Consider the following 13,807-nt stretch of genomic DNA (forward strand, 5'->3'; position numbering starts at 1 on the left):
ATCAGAAAAAAACGCTCGGAGTCTCTTTCTATTTGTTTTAGAATCTGGAACAATGTTTTAGAGCTTAAAGTCCGGAGCCTTTTAACGCCCTTTGAAAGCATCCTTGCAAAAAATTGTCCTTTACACAGCGTTGTAGGTCCCTTCCCGAGCTTGCCACTATAGAGAAACGACGAAAGCTTTACATATTGCTTAAAAAGTCCCTGTCAATTACTGTAGAAGCCGCGAACCTCTTTAAAATGTATCCCATCGCATTCGAACAGTTTTTTGAACACTTTCCAGAGCTGTATCCTCCTTTGTAGGTACACCTTTCTAGGTTTGTCTAGATTTAAAAAACAAACAAAGCTCGGCAAAGAGCCTGAAATGCTCTGGAAAGAATCTTAGATGGCCGTGTAAAGGGCCTAGGCCCTAGGTAGTTCTGAAAAAGGTTTTTTCTTTAACTAGGTTTTTGGATTCTTCCAATTTTGCAAAATTGACCCAAAATTCTTGTTCCAAGATGGCGCAAAAACAGCACAAAATTAAAATTTCCGAACCTTCTCGAACGTTGAGGCACAAATCAATGTTTAAGGAACTTTTCAGTTCTTGGGTATGAAGAAAAGGATTGAGTGAGTCAGCGGTTAACGTTTCAGATTTTGCTCGGGCCTTGGAGTTGCCGGCGCCGTTCCCTTAACGTTCAGTTACCTATCAGAAACTTGCCCAAGAGCGACGCGCACAAGATACACGGGATTGTTGCACTCATTTTGGCCGTTAGGCGCATTATTTACTTCGACAATTGCACATTTAACCTTGCCAAGCGATGGAGCAGAAGTAGTTTTAGATAATCGCGAACATTGGAGTTCTTGGCACAAATGCCTTATATTAAATATCCTTCCGACCATTGCATGTATAGTAGGTTTAGTTTGGGCTTCAGAATCTCCAAGATATCTTTTAGAAGCTTCGAGAGAGGTAGAAGCTTTAGCTGTGTATCAAAGGCTACATAGATTAAATAAGGCGAGAACGCAGTATGGATTAACGGAGCTTGAGTTACCCGGTCGAAGCGCGTACAGAGATAGGCCCGTTAGTCCATCGAGAAATGTTATCTCGCACGGATTAAGTACGGTAAGTTTCAATGTTTCAATAATTTACGTGAAGAACGCGAGACTGCTGGTCGAATTTTCAACGATTTGTTTCCCGTTTCAGTTCCGCGAGGCATTTCAAAGAATCTACTCGCCATCACATTTCAAAACGACACTTCTATTAGCAACGCTACATTTACTACTTGGATTCTGCTACATGGGAATATCAACGTTTTCCTACTCAAGAATACGAGAAACCAACGATCTGCACTATTTCTCGATGAAAAAGTACATAAGTAATCAAAACTACACCGATGTAATGTTTAACTCGACCGTTGAAAACGTCCAATACAAAGAGTGTAACTTTGAAAACGTTACGTTTACGCATTTACATTTTAATCACGTGGAATTTGTCAATTGCATGTTTGAAGAAACGGAATTCAACAACGTTAAATCGTCCATCACGTATTTTGAAAATAGCACCATCAAAGATTCGAGGTAAGATTTTTGCAAAATAATTAATCACTCATTCTCGTTTTTTGTAGATTTATCGATACTGATTTAACCGAGCAGCACTTTTTGAATTGTAACTTAATAAATAACACAGTTTTATCTTTGCTGACGGATTGTGTCGTCGATTTTGACTACAACATCTACCTGAATGATCTGTTTAAAGAGACAATCGCGTGGGCTGGACCCATGGTTCCTGCCCTTCTGGTATTGGGATTCGTTCTGGAAGCAACATCAAGACCACCTGTTCTAGTACTTCTTTTAGTATTAGCAAGTGTAGTCAGCATTGGAATTTTCTTCTTGGTCAACTTTGTGTCTACCGTCATAGTAGAAGCTATCTTTAAAGTACTTCTCATTTGTGCTGTTAATGTCTTAACCATGGTCGTTATTGAAGGATATCCGTGCCACCTTAGGTAAATATAAAGATCGAATAATACCATAATCACTTTTTCAAATTCTTTTAGATGTACTGCCCACGGAATGATGCGAAGTGTATACCACCTAGCGTCCCTTTGTGCTATTCCTATCTATGGTACGTTAGTGCATACCATCTTGTTGTTTCCCGCCGTGACAACCGTAGCCCTTGCACTTCTCGCCGCCATGTTGTCTACAAGAATCCAAGATAACAGTAAAGTACTTTTATAAACCGATTAATAATAGTTATTTTTTTATTTCTTATATATTTTTACCTAGTATCTGTGATATTATTTACTTAACGGTAAGATTAAAAATAAATGTACCTCCTAAATGTCCTTAGATGTGTAATTTGAACCTATAGTTTCGTTAGCAATACATAGATCATTTAATAATGTACCTATAACTACTACATCTGCATATCATACAGCCTCAAGCACAAGAAATCATGTCAAATTATAAACGATAATTCTGAATGTTCCAATAATTAAGGTAACATATCGTATTTTATGGTTAGTGATTTCCTACTGTATTTTGTTTTCTATGACCAAATAAATCCTGCTTGGTTAGTTATAGAAGACTTTACTAACTGAAAACATTTTATGAAATAAATGTACCTTCTTCCATTGTATATTTAATACATATACAATGCTTCTTCTTTTTATTATGTATTTAGTTATTAAGTGTAAATTGGGAACCGATTATACCTTTTTAGTATGAGTTAAATTATCAAACGCAAGCGCAAAAAATTGTAATTTTCAGCTAATAGGCTGAAGTGTGCAAAAATCTCGTACTAACACCGTTACAGAACCCAAGAAATTATTACCTCAATGTATGTATATGGGCGTTGGTCAAAGAGAAATCAACTGAAAACCTCTTATGAAATAAATGTACCTTCTCCTTTTAATTATGTATTTGGTTATTAACTGTAAATTGGGAACCGATTATACCTTTTGGTTATGAGTTAAATTATCAAACGCAAGCGTAAAAAAATTTTAATTTTCAGCTAACTTGAAGTCCGCCATTTTTTTTCATTTGTAAATACGGAAAATTCCCGGTTGGTCATCAACAAATCTAGACGGCTGAAGTGTGCAAAAATCTCGTATTAACACCGTTCCAGAAGTTAAGAAATTATTAACTCAATGTATATGGACGTTGGTCAAAGAGAAATCAACTGAAAACCTCTTATGAAATTAATGTACCTTCTCCTTTTAATTACGTATTCGGTTAGTAATTGTAAATTGGGAACCGATTAAACCTTTTTAGTATGAGTTAAATTATCAAACGCAAGCGCAAAAATTGTAATTTTCAGCTAACTTTTATGTCCGCCATAAATTTTTTTCATTTGTAAATACGGAAAATTCCCCGTTGGTCATCTAGAAGTGTAGATGGCTTAAATGTGCAAAAATCTCGCATTAACACCGTTACAGAAGCCAAGCAATTATTACGTCACTGTATATGGGCGTCGATCAAAGAGAAATCAACTGAAAACCTCTTATGAAATTAATGTACCTTCTCCTTTTAATTACGTATTCGGTTATTAAATGTAAATTGGGAGCCGATTATACCTTTTTGGTATGAGTTAAATTATCAACGCAAGCGTAAAAAATTTCAATTTTCAGCTAACTTTAAGTCCGCCGTAAATTTTTTTCATCTGTAAATACGGAAAATTCCCCGTTGGTCATCTAGAAGTGTAGATGGCTTATATGTGCAAAAATCTCGCATTAACACCGTTACAGAAGCCAAGAAATTAATACCTCACTGTATATGGGCGTTGATCAAAGAGAAATCAACTGAAAACCTCTTATCAAATTAATGTACCTTCTTTTAATTACGTATTCGGTTATTAAATGTAAATTGGGACCCGATTATACCTTTTTGGTATGAGTTAAATTATCAACGTAAACGTAAAAAATTTCAATTTTCAGCTAACTTGAAGTCCGCCATAAATTTTTTTCATTTGTAAATACGGAAAATTCCCCGCTGGTCATCTAGAAATCTAGATGGCTGAAGTGTGCAAAAATTTCGCATTAACACCGTTAAAGAAGCCAAGAAATTATTACCTCAATGTATACGGGCGTTGGTCAAAGAGAAGTTAACTGGTTTCACACACTTCAAAGAAAAAAATTCTTGCGTGTACGTACCCCAGTAATTAAGAGCATGTTGCGACCCAAGTCATTATAGAAATTTCTATTTTATAAACCCTTTTCTACTGTTGAGTGGACCATTGTATATGGTCAGACTTTCTAACATGAACTTAACTGATTGCCGCAAAGAAGACCATCGACAAATCATTGCCGTGGCAATGGATGCTTTATAAAAAAAAAGAAATCCTACCTTTGTAAGACTGCCTCTCTGGAATCTAAAACAAAGAAAAAATGTACATTAAAAAGGAGACAAAAATTAGTTTCATTTAAAAATTACTCAAAATGGTTAGTATCGTCATACCCCTTAGAAATTACCGGACGGTGCGTAAGCAATGCGAGAAGGGGATCCTTTAAACATTTTTTCTATTTATGTGGTTTTGCCTAAATTGAACTGTAGATGTGTGTAATGTGTTTGTTTTGTACTTGATTTGAATTGTCCACTTGTATTCTGTCGTTTGTGTTTTGTTCCTGTTGATTTACTGTATTTGACTCGATTCCGATTTTTATTGTATGATTTGAGATGTTTGATTTGTATATTTTCCTCTTTTACATTTTGTTGTCCAAGTTGATTTAATTTTACCACCTGCATGTGAGTAACGAGGTATTGCGTTGGGGCAAAAAATGACCCCCCACTTCTTAAACGGAAAAAAAACCATTTTAAGCACCAGGAATCCAAATCAAAACAATCTCGATGATGTCGATCTGTAGGTCCGTTTCCAGCTGAACGGCTGAACCGATTGGAACCAAATTTTGTACACATATTTTTAGACACAAAAGGCAGAATAGAGCATGCACAAGTAATAAAAAAACTGTCGAGATTCAAAAGTGTCCTGAAACATCCGTTGTTTGTGACTTTATTCGTAGTTTTTCCCCTCGAATTGCCAACTGTAAGTATAGGGTAAGTCAAGATTGCAGATCCGGCTTGGCGGATCCCTAGGATAATTACGTAACCTAGCTCTCATTTAATTGGTGGTACAGAAACGAAGAAAAAGAATCAGCGATTAAATATGGCCGCGCTTATGAATAAGAAGCCATTTTGTGGGTGGTGGTAAATCAGAAAGGATAGTAATAATTACGGGGAGATTTGGCAGGCATTCGTTCTTGGGTTACGAGATAGTTTAGTACGTGGTCCAAGATATTAGTATATTATTAGCTTTGAGGAGAGAACTAAATGTGTCATAAAGAATGATTGTGCAATCGGACGAAATAAAGACTACCGTCAAATACGTGCGTCTCAGTAAAATAAATTAATTAATTGCGCCGGGATATATCTTTTCCGTTACAATGAACAATAAGCTAGCAGAAAAAATCCATATTTAAGTTACAAAGTCTTTATTGAACAAAAAGAGATTGAACTTTGCTTGTGGAATTCATAACCATAAAAAACATTACCAAAAATTTAACATGTAAAAAAATGTTTCCCTTTGTGTGAATATACATAACAAAAGTGTTATTAGCAAATTCTCATGTGAAAAAGGATCCTGGAAACACAGAAGTAAATCGTTCAAAAAAACTACGCCCAAAGAACTTTTGTTTCACCGGGAATTTAATCGAGAGACGCTTCTCGACGGGGAAGTTCCAATTTACAACAACATTCATGCATTGAATTTTTATAGGGATTCCAAAGATAGATGAAATTTTATAATTCGTCCGTGGCGACATCTAATAACCCCTACTTTAAAACGGTTTTGGTATTCGTGAAAAGTGTTCATGATTAACACCACTTACAGCCCTCTTTTAGATCACTTCAAACGCACCCCTCTGAAGGAGTTCTTTGACCACCTAGATGTCGCCAGTCTGCAGAATAGCGTACTATCCTCCCCGATTTTAAAGATAACAAGCAGTCTTGGTTGGTTGTTATTAATATCATAAGGGAATAAGCTGCTGTTATTGCGCAGCCCAAAGCAATTTTCTGCTCCAATCTCACGAGACATCTAAACGCTGCATAATTGTTTAATTATTGAGTATAATCTAGAGGTAGCAAAAAGCACGGTTTACACCGTAGTACAAGTTCAAAATTACATATAAAACGTCTTAAATTATCGTACGTTTTTCAAATTACCGACACGATAAAAATACAATTTCGTTTTTATAGTTATTAGATCGGATTCTCCCTCAGAATACAATGTATCTCAATGTTGGCGCGATCATAAGGGATTTTTTTTTGATGGTCCTATACAGATGTTTCTTCTAACATAAATGGTTCTCAAATAAAAATCCAATTAAGTTAAACGACAACACAAGCTTAAAATCTTCGGCTATAAAGTCATAATAAACCTATATACGCCACATCTAAAAACAGCCCCGCTAATAAATAAAACAGATAAAATCGTGTATCCCTATTTTTGGCCCTATTAACTCCCCTCGTGTTTTGACTACTTTAAATTGACTTATAATTTGTGATAAAAAAGAACTTCATCGTGTAAGTTGGGGTTTTAATGAACAGAACTCACTTAAAAACGTTTACAAGTTAGAAGGGTGATTATTCATAGACGTCTCAATATCAAAGCTATTTTTTTCTCGGGCGACTAATTGTAGTTTAAGGCTGTGAAATGAGAAACTAAGTGCGAACGTAGTTTTTATCAATTAAACTCGATATACCGGAGTGATAAATTGAAGTTTCTTTTATTTTTTCGACGGGGATTTACACTTTTAATAGGGTTTATTCCCCAATGTGCTATTTAGCAGGTTTCCCATCTGGACGTGATGAACTCGGATAAATCCGTAGGGTTAAGTGTTGATTATTTCATTGTATTTATACACTATAATATAATTATCATCGCGTATGTAAACCTATTTAATTACATTTCCGATTTCGCTATTACATAGTTAATGGAAATCGGTAAGGGCGGCGTCCTAATTTTGAGGGTGATTGGTGAGAGGGTGGCGCACCAAAATGTCTTAATATTGAACTACTTACTAAACAGTAGATGATACAATACCCACCTGCAGCCGGAATTATTCAATATTCACCTTCATCTGATGACAGGGCTGAACCGTGCATCTTATGGGGTTTGGGTCAATAATATTGTGAGATTTGCCTAAATATGAGAATAAGTGGCGAAAGATTTGCCAAAGAAACATCTTTTGTATAAATTGATAACAGTAATTATTATTTATCACTCACTGCTAAATTTATGACATAACTCAAGTGCGTCGATGTTGGAACTGAACTCGAAACACAATTCGATTTGCTTATATAGCAAATAATATTCTTTCGGGATGTTCTCGAGGGCTCAAGGGCGCTTCAGAATATTCTCGAGCAAACACGTCATATTTCTCAGAAAGATTACGTCACATCCGCCTTCGTTCTTTATCGCCGATGGCTAATCTTTCATGGCGCCTCGATATCTATCGGAATTTCTCGAATATTTGCTACAGTAATTTTTACACAAGAACATTTGCTGGAAGCCGTGGTTGTTCCTTGCGGTCATTACTTATTATGTACACGTGTTAAAATTAGATTACGCATGCGCAGACTTTTTCGGAAATTTTAATTGGACGCTTCTTATAAAAAGAAATAAAAACACACTGTGTAACCCGTTTTCGGCCCTGAAGTTTAATAGTTATGACCACATCGTATATTTGTGGAGTCTTTGCAGAGCACCCAGTATCTAGAGCTCGTTTAGGCATCATTTAGCTACTTTTTCATGAAAAAAAATCAAATCAACGCAACGCATTTAATTTTTTTGAGAAAATTAACCATTTGTGTCGGAATGTCGAAAAAAGCCCTCAAGCGGCAATATGTGAAACTAATAAAACTTTAAATATTATAATATTTGGAGCTGAAAAATAACGCTTTTCAATTAACCCGAGTTAGTTAAAATCGGCTCAGCTGTTTCGAAGATACAGGGTGTTCTTTACGGAAACCTTTGAATGCGCTTTAATCAGGGGCGGACTGGGTAACTGCGGGCCAGGTGGAATTGCATAGGTTACGGGCCATTAAAGTATTATTGTAGTAATGATGGGGGGGTTAGCTCTGAGGTGCACCACAAAAACATTTTAAAGTACTCGAAAATAAATTACCATACAGTTTTTTTTTAAATTGCAGCTGATAATTAAAAGTAACAAAATATACAATCCAAACGAGGCGCGTCGCCTATCATTGTATTTCATCACTTTCATGCTACGACAAAAAATTATAAATTCATTGTAAAACACTTCAATTAAAACAGAATTTTTTAATTTTTTAACAACCTAACATCAACCCCAATTAGAGAAACGTGTTAATAATTTATTAATAGTGCAAGAAACTAAATACAGCACATAGTTATAAATTTCCAACGGGCCATTATGATCTACAGGCCAGGTGGCAATCGCCACCCGCCCCCCGGGCCAGTGCGCCCCTGGTTATAAGTCTGATCGAAACAGTACGAATTGTTTTGGATTCTACGCACCCAAATTAATAAGAAAAAGTGTTTTCCCGAGAAATTTTGGTGTAGTCGAATTTTGGTAAAAAAGGAAGGTTATACACTGCATTTTTTTGAGCCCCGAAGAAAAATTGTCTCAGATCGACCCGGAAAAAAGATTTCCTTATAGAATGTGGCCTGTAGAATCCATAATTTCAAACAGTTCCAAGATTGGGCTACTAGTTCAAAAGTTACAGCCCTTTGAATTTTTTTTCGAAACTGGTTTCTAGTCTGTAACTTTTGATTGAGAAGTCTGATCGAAAAAGTACGAATTGATTTCGATTCTACGCACCCAAATTAATAAGAAAGGTGTTTCCCGAGAAATTTTGGTGTAGTCGAATTTTGGTAAAAAAAAGGAAGGTTATACACAGGGGCGGACTGGGTGCTTACGGGCCATTAAGCCATTAAAGTATTAGTGTAGTAATGATGGGGGGGTTAGCTCTGAGGTGCACCACAAAAACATTTTAAAGTACTCGAAAATAAATTACCATACAGTTTTTTTTTAAATTGCAGCTGATAATTAAAAGTAACAAAATATACAATCCACACGAGGTGCGTCGCCTATCATTGTATTTCATCACTTTCAAAATACTACGACAAAAAATGATAAATTCATTGTAAAACACTTCAATTAAAACAGAATTTTTTAACAACCTAACATCAACCCCAATTAGAGAAACGTGTTAATAATTTATTAATAGTGCAAGAAACTAAATACAGCACATACCTACTTATAAATTTCCAACGGGCCATTACGATCTACAGGCCAGGTGGCAATCCCCCCCCGCCCCCCCCCCCCGTGCCAGTCCGTCCCTGGCTTTAATCCGTCGTAGAGCTCACGTCAAAGTATATGTATGTTTTGTTGTAAAATAATTTTTTTATGATGGTTAAAAGAAGGTAAATTTTAAGTGGCGAAAATCTTTCCACTGAATAATTCCAGTTTAACTTTAGAATCATTAGACAATACTACATTATCCCTATCAAATACGTTGGACAGCATATTTCAACAGTTGATAGTGTAAGGGTAACACCTAATTTGCGCACTGTTACAGGTTTGTTAACAGAGAGTGAGTACGGTAGTCGAAGTAGAGGCTTGGTAGTTTCAATATACGAGTAAATTTAGACTTATGGGCAGTTCCCATGTTTATGTTAAAAATCATATTTTTGTCCTTGCGTATTTCAATTCTATACAGTGGTCCTGTCGACAGAATATCGAAGTAAAAAGAGCTAAAGTGGTTATCTTCATTGGTTTTACCTGCAACGTAAGGATTAGGTCATTTCGGTATTATAAGAAATGCAACGTGGCATATTTAACCATACATGAGATTAGTTTTCATTTAATTCGTAAGGCAGGAACGACAGAAACGAATCAATGATTAAAGATGGCCGTTTTCGTTAATAAGAAGCCATTTTGTAGACATTAATTAGTTAAAATAGTAGGTAGGAGTTCGTCTAGAGTAGTTGGGGGAGGCATTCGTTAGCGGGTCACGAAAGTATCAACATCACATACTGTTTCCTAATTCGTCAATATCAAGCAAACGTGCAAATGTCACGATGAATATCATATTATTATTATACAGTACATTTAACCTAATCGTTATAGTACACAACTCAAAGACCGAATTAGATCGTCAGTGGCGGAACGCGATGTGTTGCCTGAAAAAACTGCGATGCTGCCTAAAAGAACCCCGCGTTGAAATGAGAGCATTATTAGTCAAATGTACAGACTGCAGCCCCAACGAGAGTCATCAACTGTACGATTTCGATAAAAAGGAAATGATCACAGACTGTCGGAAAAAGTTGGTGTTAACACTAAAACTTCAAACACCAAGTGGGGGCCTTTCCAATTCCGAGTACGTCGTCGTCGATCACGTCTACGACCCCATCAGTCGTAGAAAAGCGCGTTTGCTGACCCCGTACGTGGTCAAATTAAAACAGGAAGTAATCAACGAAGTTTATCCTCTGCAGTTCTTGCACGTTGTCAACGGTCTCGCCCATGAAGACGTTCACAACAAACATGCCCCTAATTTTACCGGTTGTGACGTGACCTCCCGATCGCCGACTTGTAGCAAAGTTAGATACCGAGGGACCGATGTTGCGTACAGTGAGGGATTTTGTTGTTCGTGTAACGCGTTGACGAATTCACAACGACAACCAACACCCAGCGAGTACGTCGCGAATTTTGTGAAATACGGCGATCCTGAATTCATGCTGGATGGCTTGGAGTGTCCCAGACATTTAAGAGGTAAAGTATGCAGTGGATGTACAACGTTAACCCATGATTCCAGCAGCGAGAGACACTAGAAATTATGACCAAAGTCCTGAGGCCAAGATGGAGAAACTGGTCTACTTTAGTCCTAGCTACGAGGCGGTTGACAAAAGGCAAATTCATTCGAGTGGCGACCAAGCGAGAGGAGGTCAAAATTGTGTGGATAGATACACTCCACCAATGCTTAATCCGGAGGGATACCACGAAAGTGCGCATTGTCTCAAATTTTCCGACGTTTGGTACACGGTTTACCGCCTGGGAAAACCGAAAATGGAACATTCTGTTCTGGTGCAGATTTTTGAGAGGGCCGACGATTTAAACGGGGATGTAATTTGGAAAGACCTCACTGAAGGAAAGGCGATTAGAGTTGGGACCGACAGCTGTCACTATGTAGACGAAAAACGAACTCTGTCAATTAGATATAGCTCAAGAGTGAAAGAGACGGATCCCGCTACGTTTGCAATTAATTACAAGGAGGCACTATTGCTGATCCCGGAAAGTGGGCACGCCGGCGCCTACTCGCACCATCCAGAGGTAAGAAATGGGCCATCCGAATACCTAATAGTTCACAAAGACCAAGTATCGGCCAAAGGTGATCGATGTAACGTTGCAGGCGTAGGATTTGAGGCATTCGCCAGGCAACCCAACCGTTGCTCCGTTCCGAAGGGAACGTGCTTGTCCAACCAGCCCTTCCACTTGTGGGAACATGATCACAAAGCCGAAAAATTGGGCAAGAAAGGGTGCTTCTTTCTAAAAAACTACGGAAATTTCCCCGAGAATCCCATCCAAACAAACCCGAAATCCGGAGACAAGATTTTGACTATGAACCATGCCGAAAGTCAATTCGTAATGATCGACATCGAAGTGAGGGCAGATTTTAACACGCTTCTTCGACCGGAAGGTGGCGCCAAAATTACGGAAGTTTACATAGACAGCACCCGCCCTTTTAAAACAATAATCACTGTGAAAGTAACAAACTCCGGATTAGTCTCAAATTTGTTCAGTGTTCGATTGTGTAATTGTCCACTGGAACTACCGGCTAGTTTCAATGACATTGAAGCCCGAAGGGCTTTGATTCCCCCCCAAACTCAGCACATTTTCAATTTGGAAATCAAATGTGAGCTTCCGCTGAAGAGATTCCAATGCTCAGTCGTTGCGTTAAATGTAAATAGAGAAGTGTCCGCGACAAGAACAATTCTAATTCATAAGTTCGATCGTTGTTTCTGTACTTGGCACTGCAGGTGCGCCTGCGTAGACTCGTCGCGTGGATTAAAATGCAAGCCCATGACCCTAAAACAGTACCACGCCGCTGGCTTTTTAGGGTCACTACCGCTCATCACAGTTCAGAACGTCTCCTTCAGCGACCGCGCAACTATCGTCATCCATTTAACCGTATCGATAATAATGCTGTTACTTTTACTGGGTGCCGTGAAAGGACTAATAGGACTTCTTTGCAGTGCTCCCTTAGGAATATGGGGTTTGGAGAATGTTATGGATTTGCCCAAACCGATCAAGCACTACTTCGAAGCGGATCTCTGCTCAAAAACCGTAATCTATGACAGTGAAGGTTGGCCCGTTCATCCAGAGACGCTAAAACGAGTTAGGTGTATGCCTAAGTCGACCGAAATGATCCTCAACGTATTGTTTTTCTTCATTTATCCCACAAATATTTGCATTTCACTCGTGAAGCGACCCCAAACGCCCAAAAGGACATGCAGATGTAAACTCAAGGGGAAGTACGATAATTGCCTAACGGAAAGCAAACATTTCGTTCGGCGCTCGTATGTCAAAGTTAAAACAATTTTTAAGCGTAAATTCAAAAATGAGGACGAAATGTAAATGTAAAACGAAGGCAGGAGGTGTCACAGATTAGCTCAAGTTCCCAGGAATGTTGATTGTTTCATTGGTTGACGAGTCGTTTTGGAATTTATCAGGGAGTGGGAGCTAATTGGGGGGAACTAAGATCGGGATTCGCGTCGAAGCGTTAACCGTAAACAATGAAGATTTCAATAAAACGTTCAGAGCCTTGCCTACCCTCAAATGTAACCTCTGCTACACTCATCAGATGACCTAATTAATCAATAAATGAACACCCACCCATTGCAACTTTATATCAGCTACAAAAATTATGAAAAGATGTCAATCAGAATATTTGTTAGTTAATGTCTTAACTAAAAAGTGAAAACTTACCCTTTAGCCTTATTAATTTGGTCTCGCCTAGGAAGGTCCTGACATGTTCACCTGATGGTAAACTGAAGGCATCTGAAAAGTAAAAGAATATACAAGGTAGTGACTTACTGTATACACCACTACATAAGAAATTGTCTATTTCGACCAGTTGTATCGGGAACCCGTTAGGCTGTACACATTTTCTCGAATTGTATGTACAGGTAAAAACGCATATGTACCGCTTTATACGAACAGTAGACTGTAGCTTTAAAAATGATATAGTAGACGCATTTTGGAAAGCCGAGATAGCAGTGAACAGTCCAGTTCCGTTGGTTCCGTCTGGATAAAGACGAGAAAACGTAAATGCGGGTTTGCTATTGGCTAAAAGGAGACGCTCACTGCGGAGATTGCGTTAGTTCCGTTTTGAATGAACCATGATAACTGAAGCGAGGGGAGAGGTAGCAGTCCAATCAACGGAAGAAGTTCACTCTAATTTATTATTAAATGTATTCAACCATTTATTAAAATCTTGAGTAGTTACTTCCTGTGATAAGAGAAATTGATCAGGGTTCCTGGGTCAAAGAATAGTAACCGCCAGGTCCTATTATACAGACTTTACCTGTATGGAAAAATGTCAAAAATTGACAGTTTTTTGTTACTTTGACACACTTGCGCATGCGCGATTCTGTAGTAGTAATATATTCTTCCCTCCATTTCGGGCCGTATTCTTTGTAGAATACGCCCTTTAGTTTTCAATGTATGACTCTGTTCATTTCATCATCGTATGCTCTCCTCATTGATTAAGGAAAAGTATTTTTGTCGTAATTAGGGAAATAA

At 37.9% G+C, this 13,807-nt stretch overlaps 2 protein-coding genes across 2 annotated transcripts; both read left to right on the forward strand.

Moving 5' to 3' along the window:
- The first annotated feature begins 493 nt into the window (after positions 1 to 493).
- Positions 494 to 2,452, forward strand: LOC116159367 (synaptic vesicle glycoprotein 2B-like). Its single transcript, XM_031472335.1, has 5 exons — positions 494 to 558; positions 627 to 1,095; positions 1,177 to 1,550; positions 1,598 to 1,975; positions 2,027 to 2,452. The coding sequence occupies exons 1-5, from the start codon at positions 494 to 496 to the stop codon at positions 2,205 to 2,207; spliced, it is 1,467 nt and encodes a 488-aa protein (XP_031328195.1). The 3' UTR covers positions 2,208 to 2,452.
- A 7,675-nt stretch (positions 2,453 to 10,127) lies between these two features.
- LOC116159374 (hapless 2-like) lies at positions 10,128 to 13,046 on the forward strand. Its single transcript, XM_031472346.1, has 3 exons — positions 10,128 to 10,777; positions 10,824 to 12,439; positions 13,023 to 13,046. The coding sequence occupies exons 1-3, from the start codon at positions 10,180 to 10,182 to the stop codon at positions 13,044 to 13,046; spliced, it is 2,238 nt and encodes a 745-aa protein (XP_031328206.1). The 5' UTR covers positions 10,128 to 10,179.
- Positions 13,047 to 13,807: the final 761 nt, after the last annotated feature.

Source organism: Photinus pyralis, unplaced genomic scaffold, assembly GCF_008802855.1.
Source record: "Photinus pyralis isolate 1611_PpyrPB1 unplaced genomic scaffold, Ppyr1.3 Ppyr1.4_LG1, whole genome shotgun sequence".
NCBI lineage: Eukaryota > Metazoa > Arthropoda > Insecta > Coleoptera > Lampyridae > Photinus > Photinus pyralis.

Bases quoted from the DNA above. Each gene is read 5' to 3' on its own strand.
- LOC116159367 (XM_031472335.1), top strand. From the start codon at position 494: ATGGCGCAAAAACAGCACAAAATTAAAATTTCCGAACCTTCTCGAACG. The intron at 1,096-1,176 runs GTAAGTTTCAAT...TTCCCGTTTCAG, and splicing joins TCTCGCACGGATTAAGTACG to TTCCGCGAGGCATTTCAAAG. The intron at 1,551-1,597 runs GTAAGATTTTTG...CGTTTTTTGTAG, and splicing joins AGCACCATCAAAGATTCGAG to ATTTATCGATACTGATTTAA.
- LOC116159374 (XM_031472346.1), top strand. From the start codon at position 10,180: ATGTGTTGCCTGAAAAAACTGCGATGCTGCCTAAAAGAACCCCGCGTT. The intron at 10,778-10,823 runs GTAAAGTATGCA...TGATTCCAGCAG, and splicing joins GTGTCCCAGACATTTAAGAG to CGAGAGACACTAGAAATTAT. The intron at 12,440-13,022 runs GTATTGTTTTTC...GGTCTCGCCTAG, and splicing joins CGACCGAAATGATCCTCAAC to GAAGGTCCTGACATGTTCAC.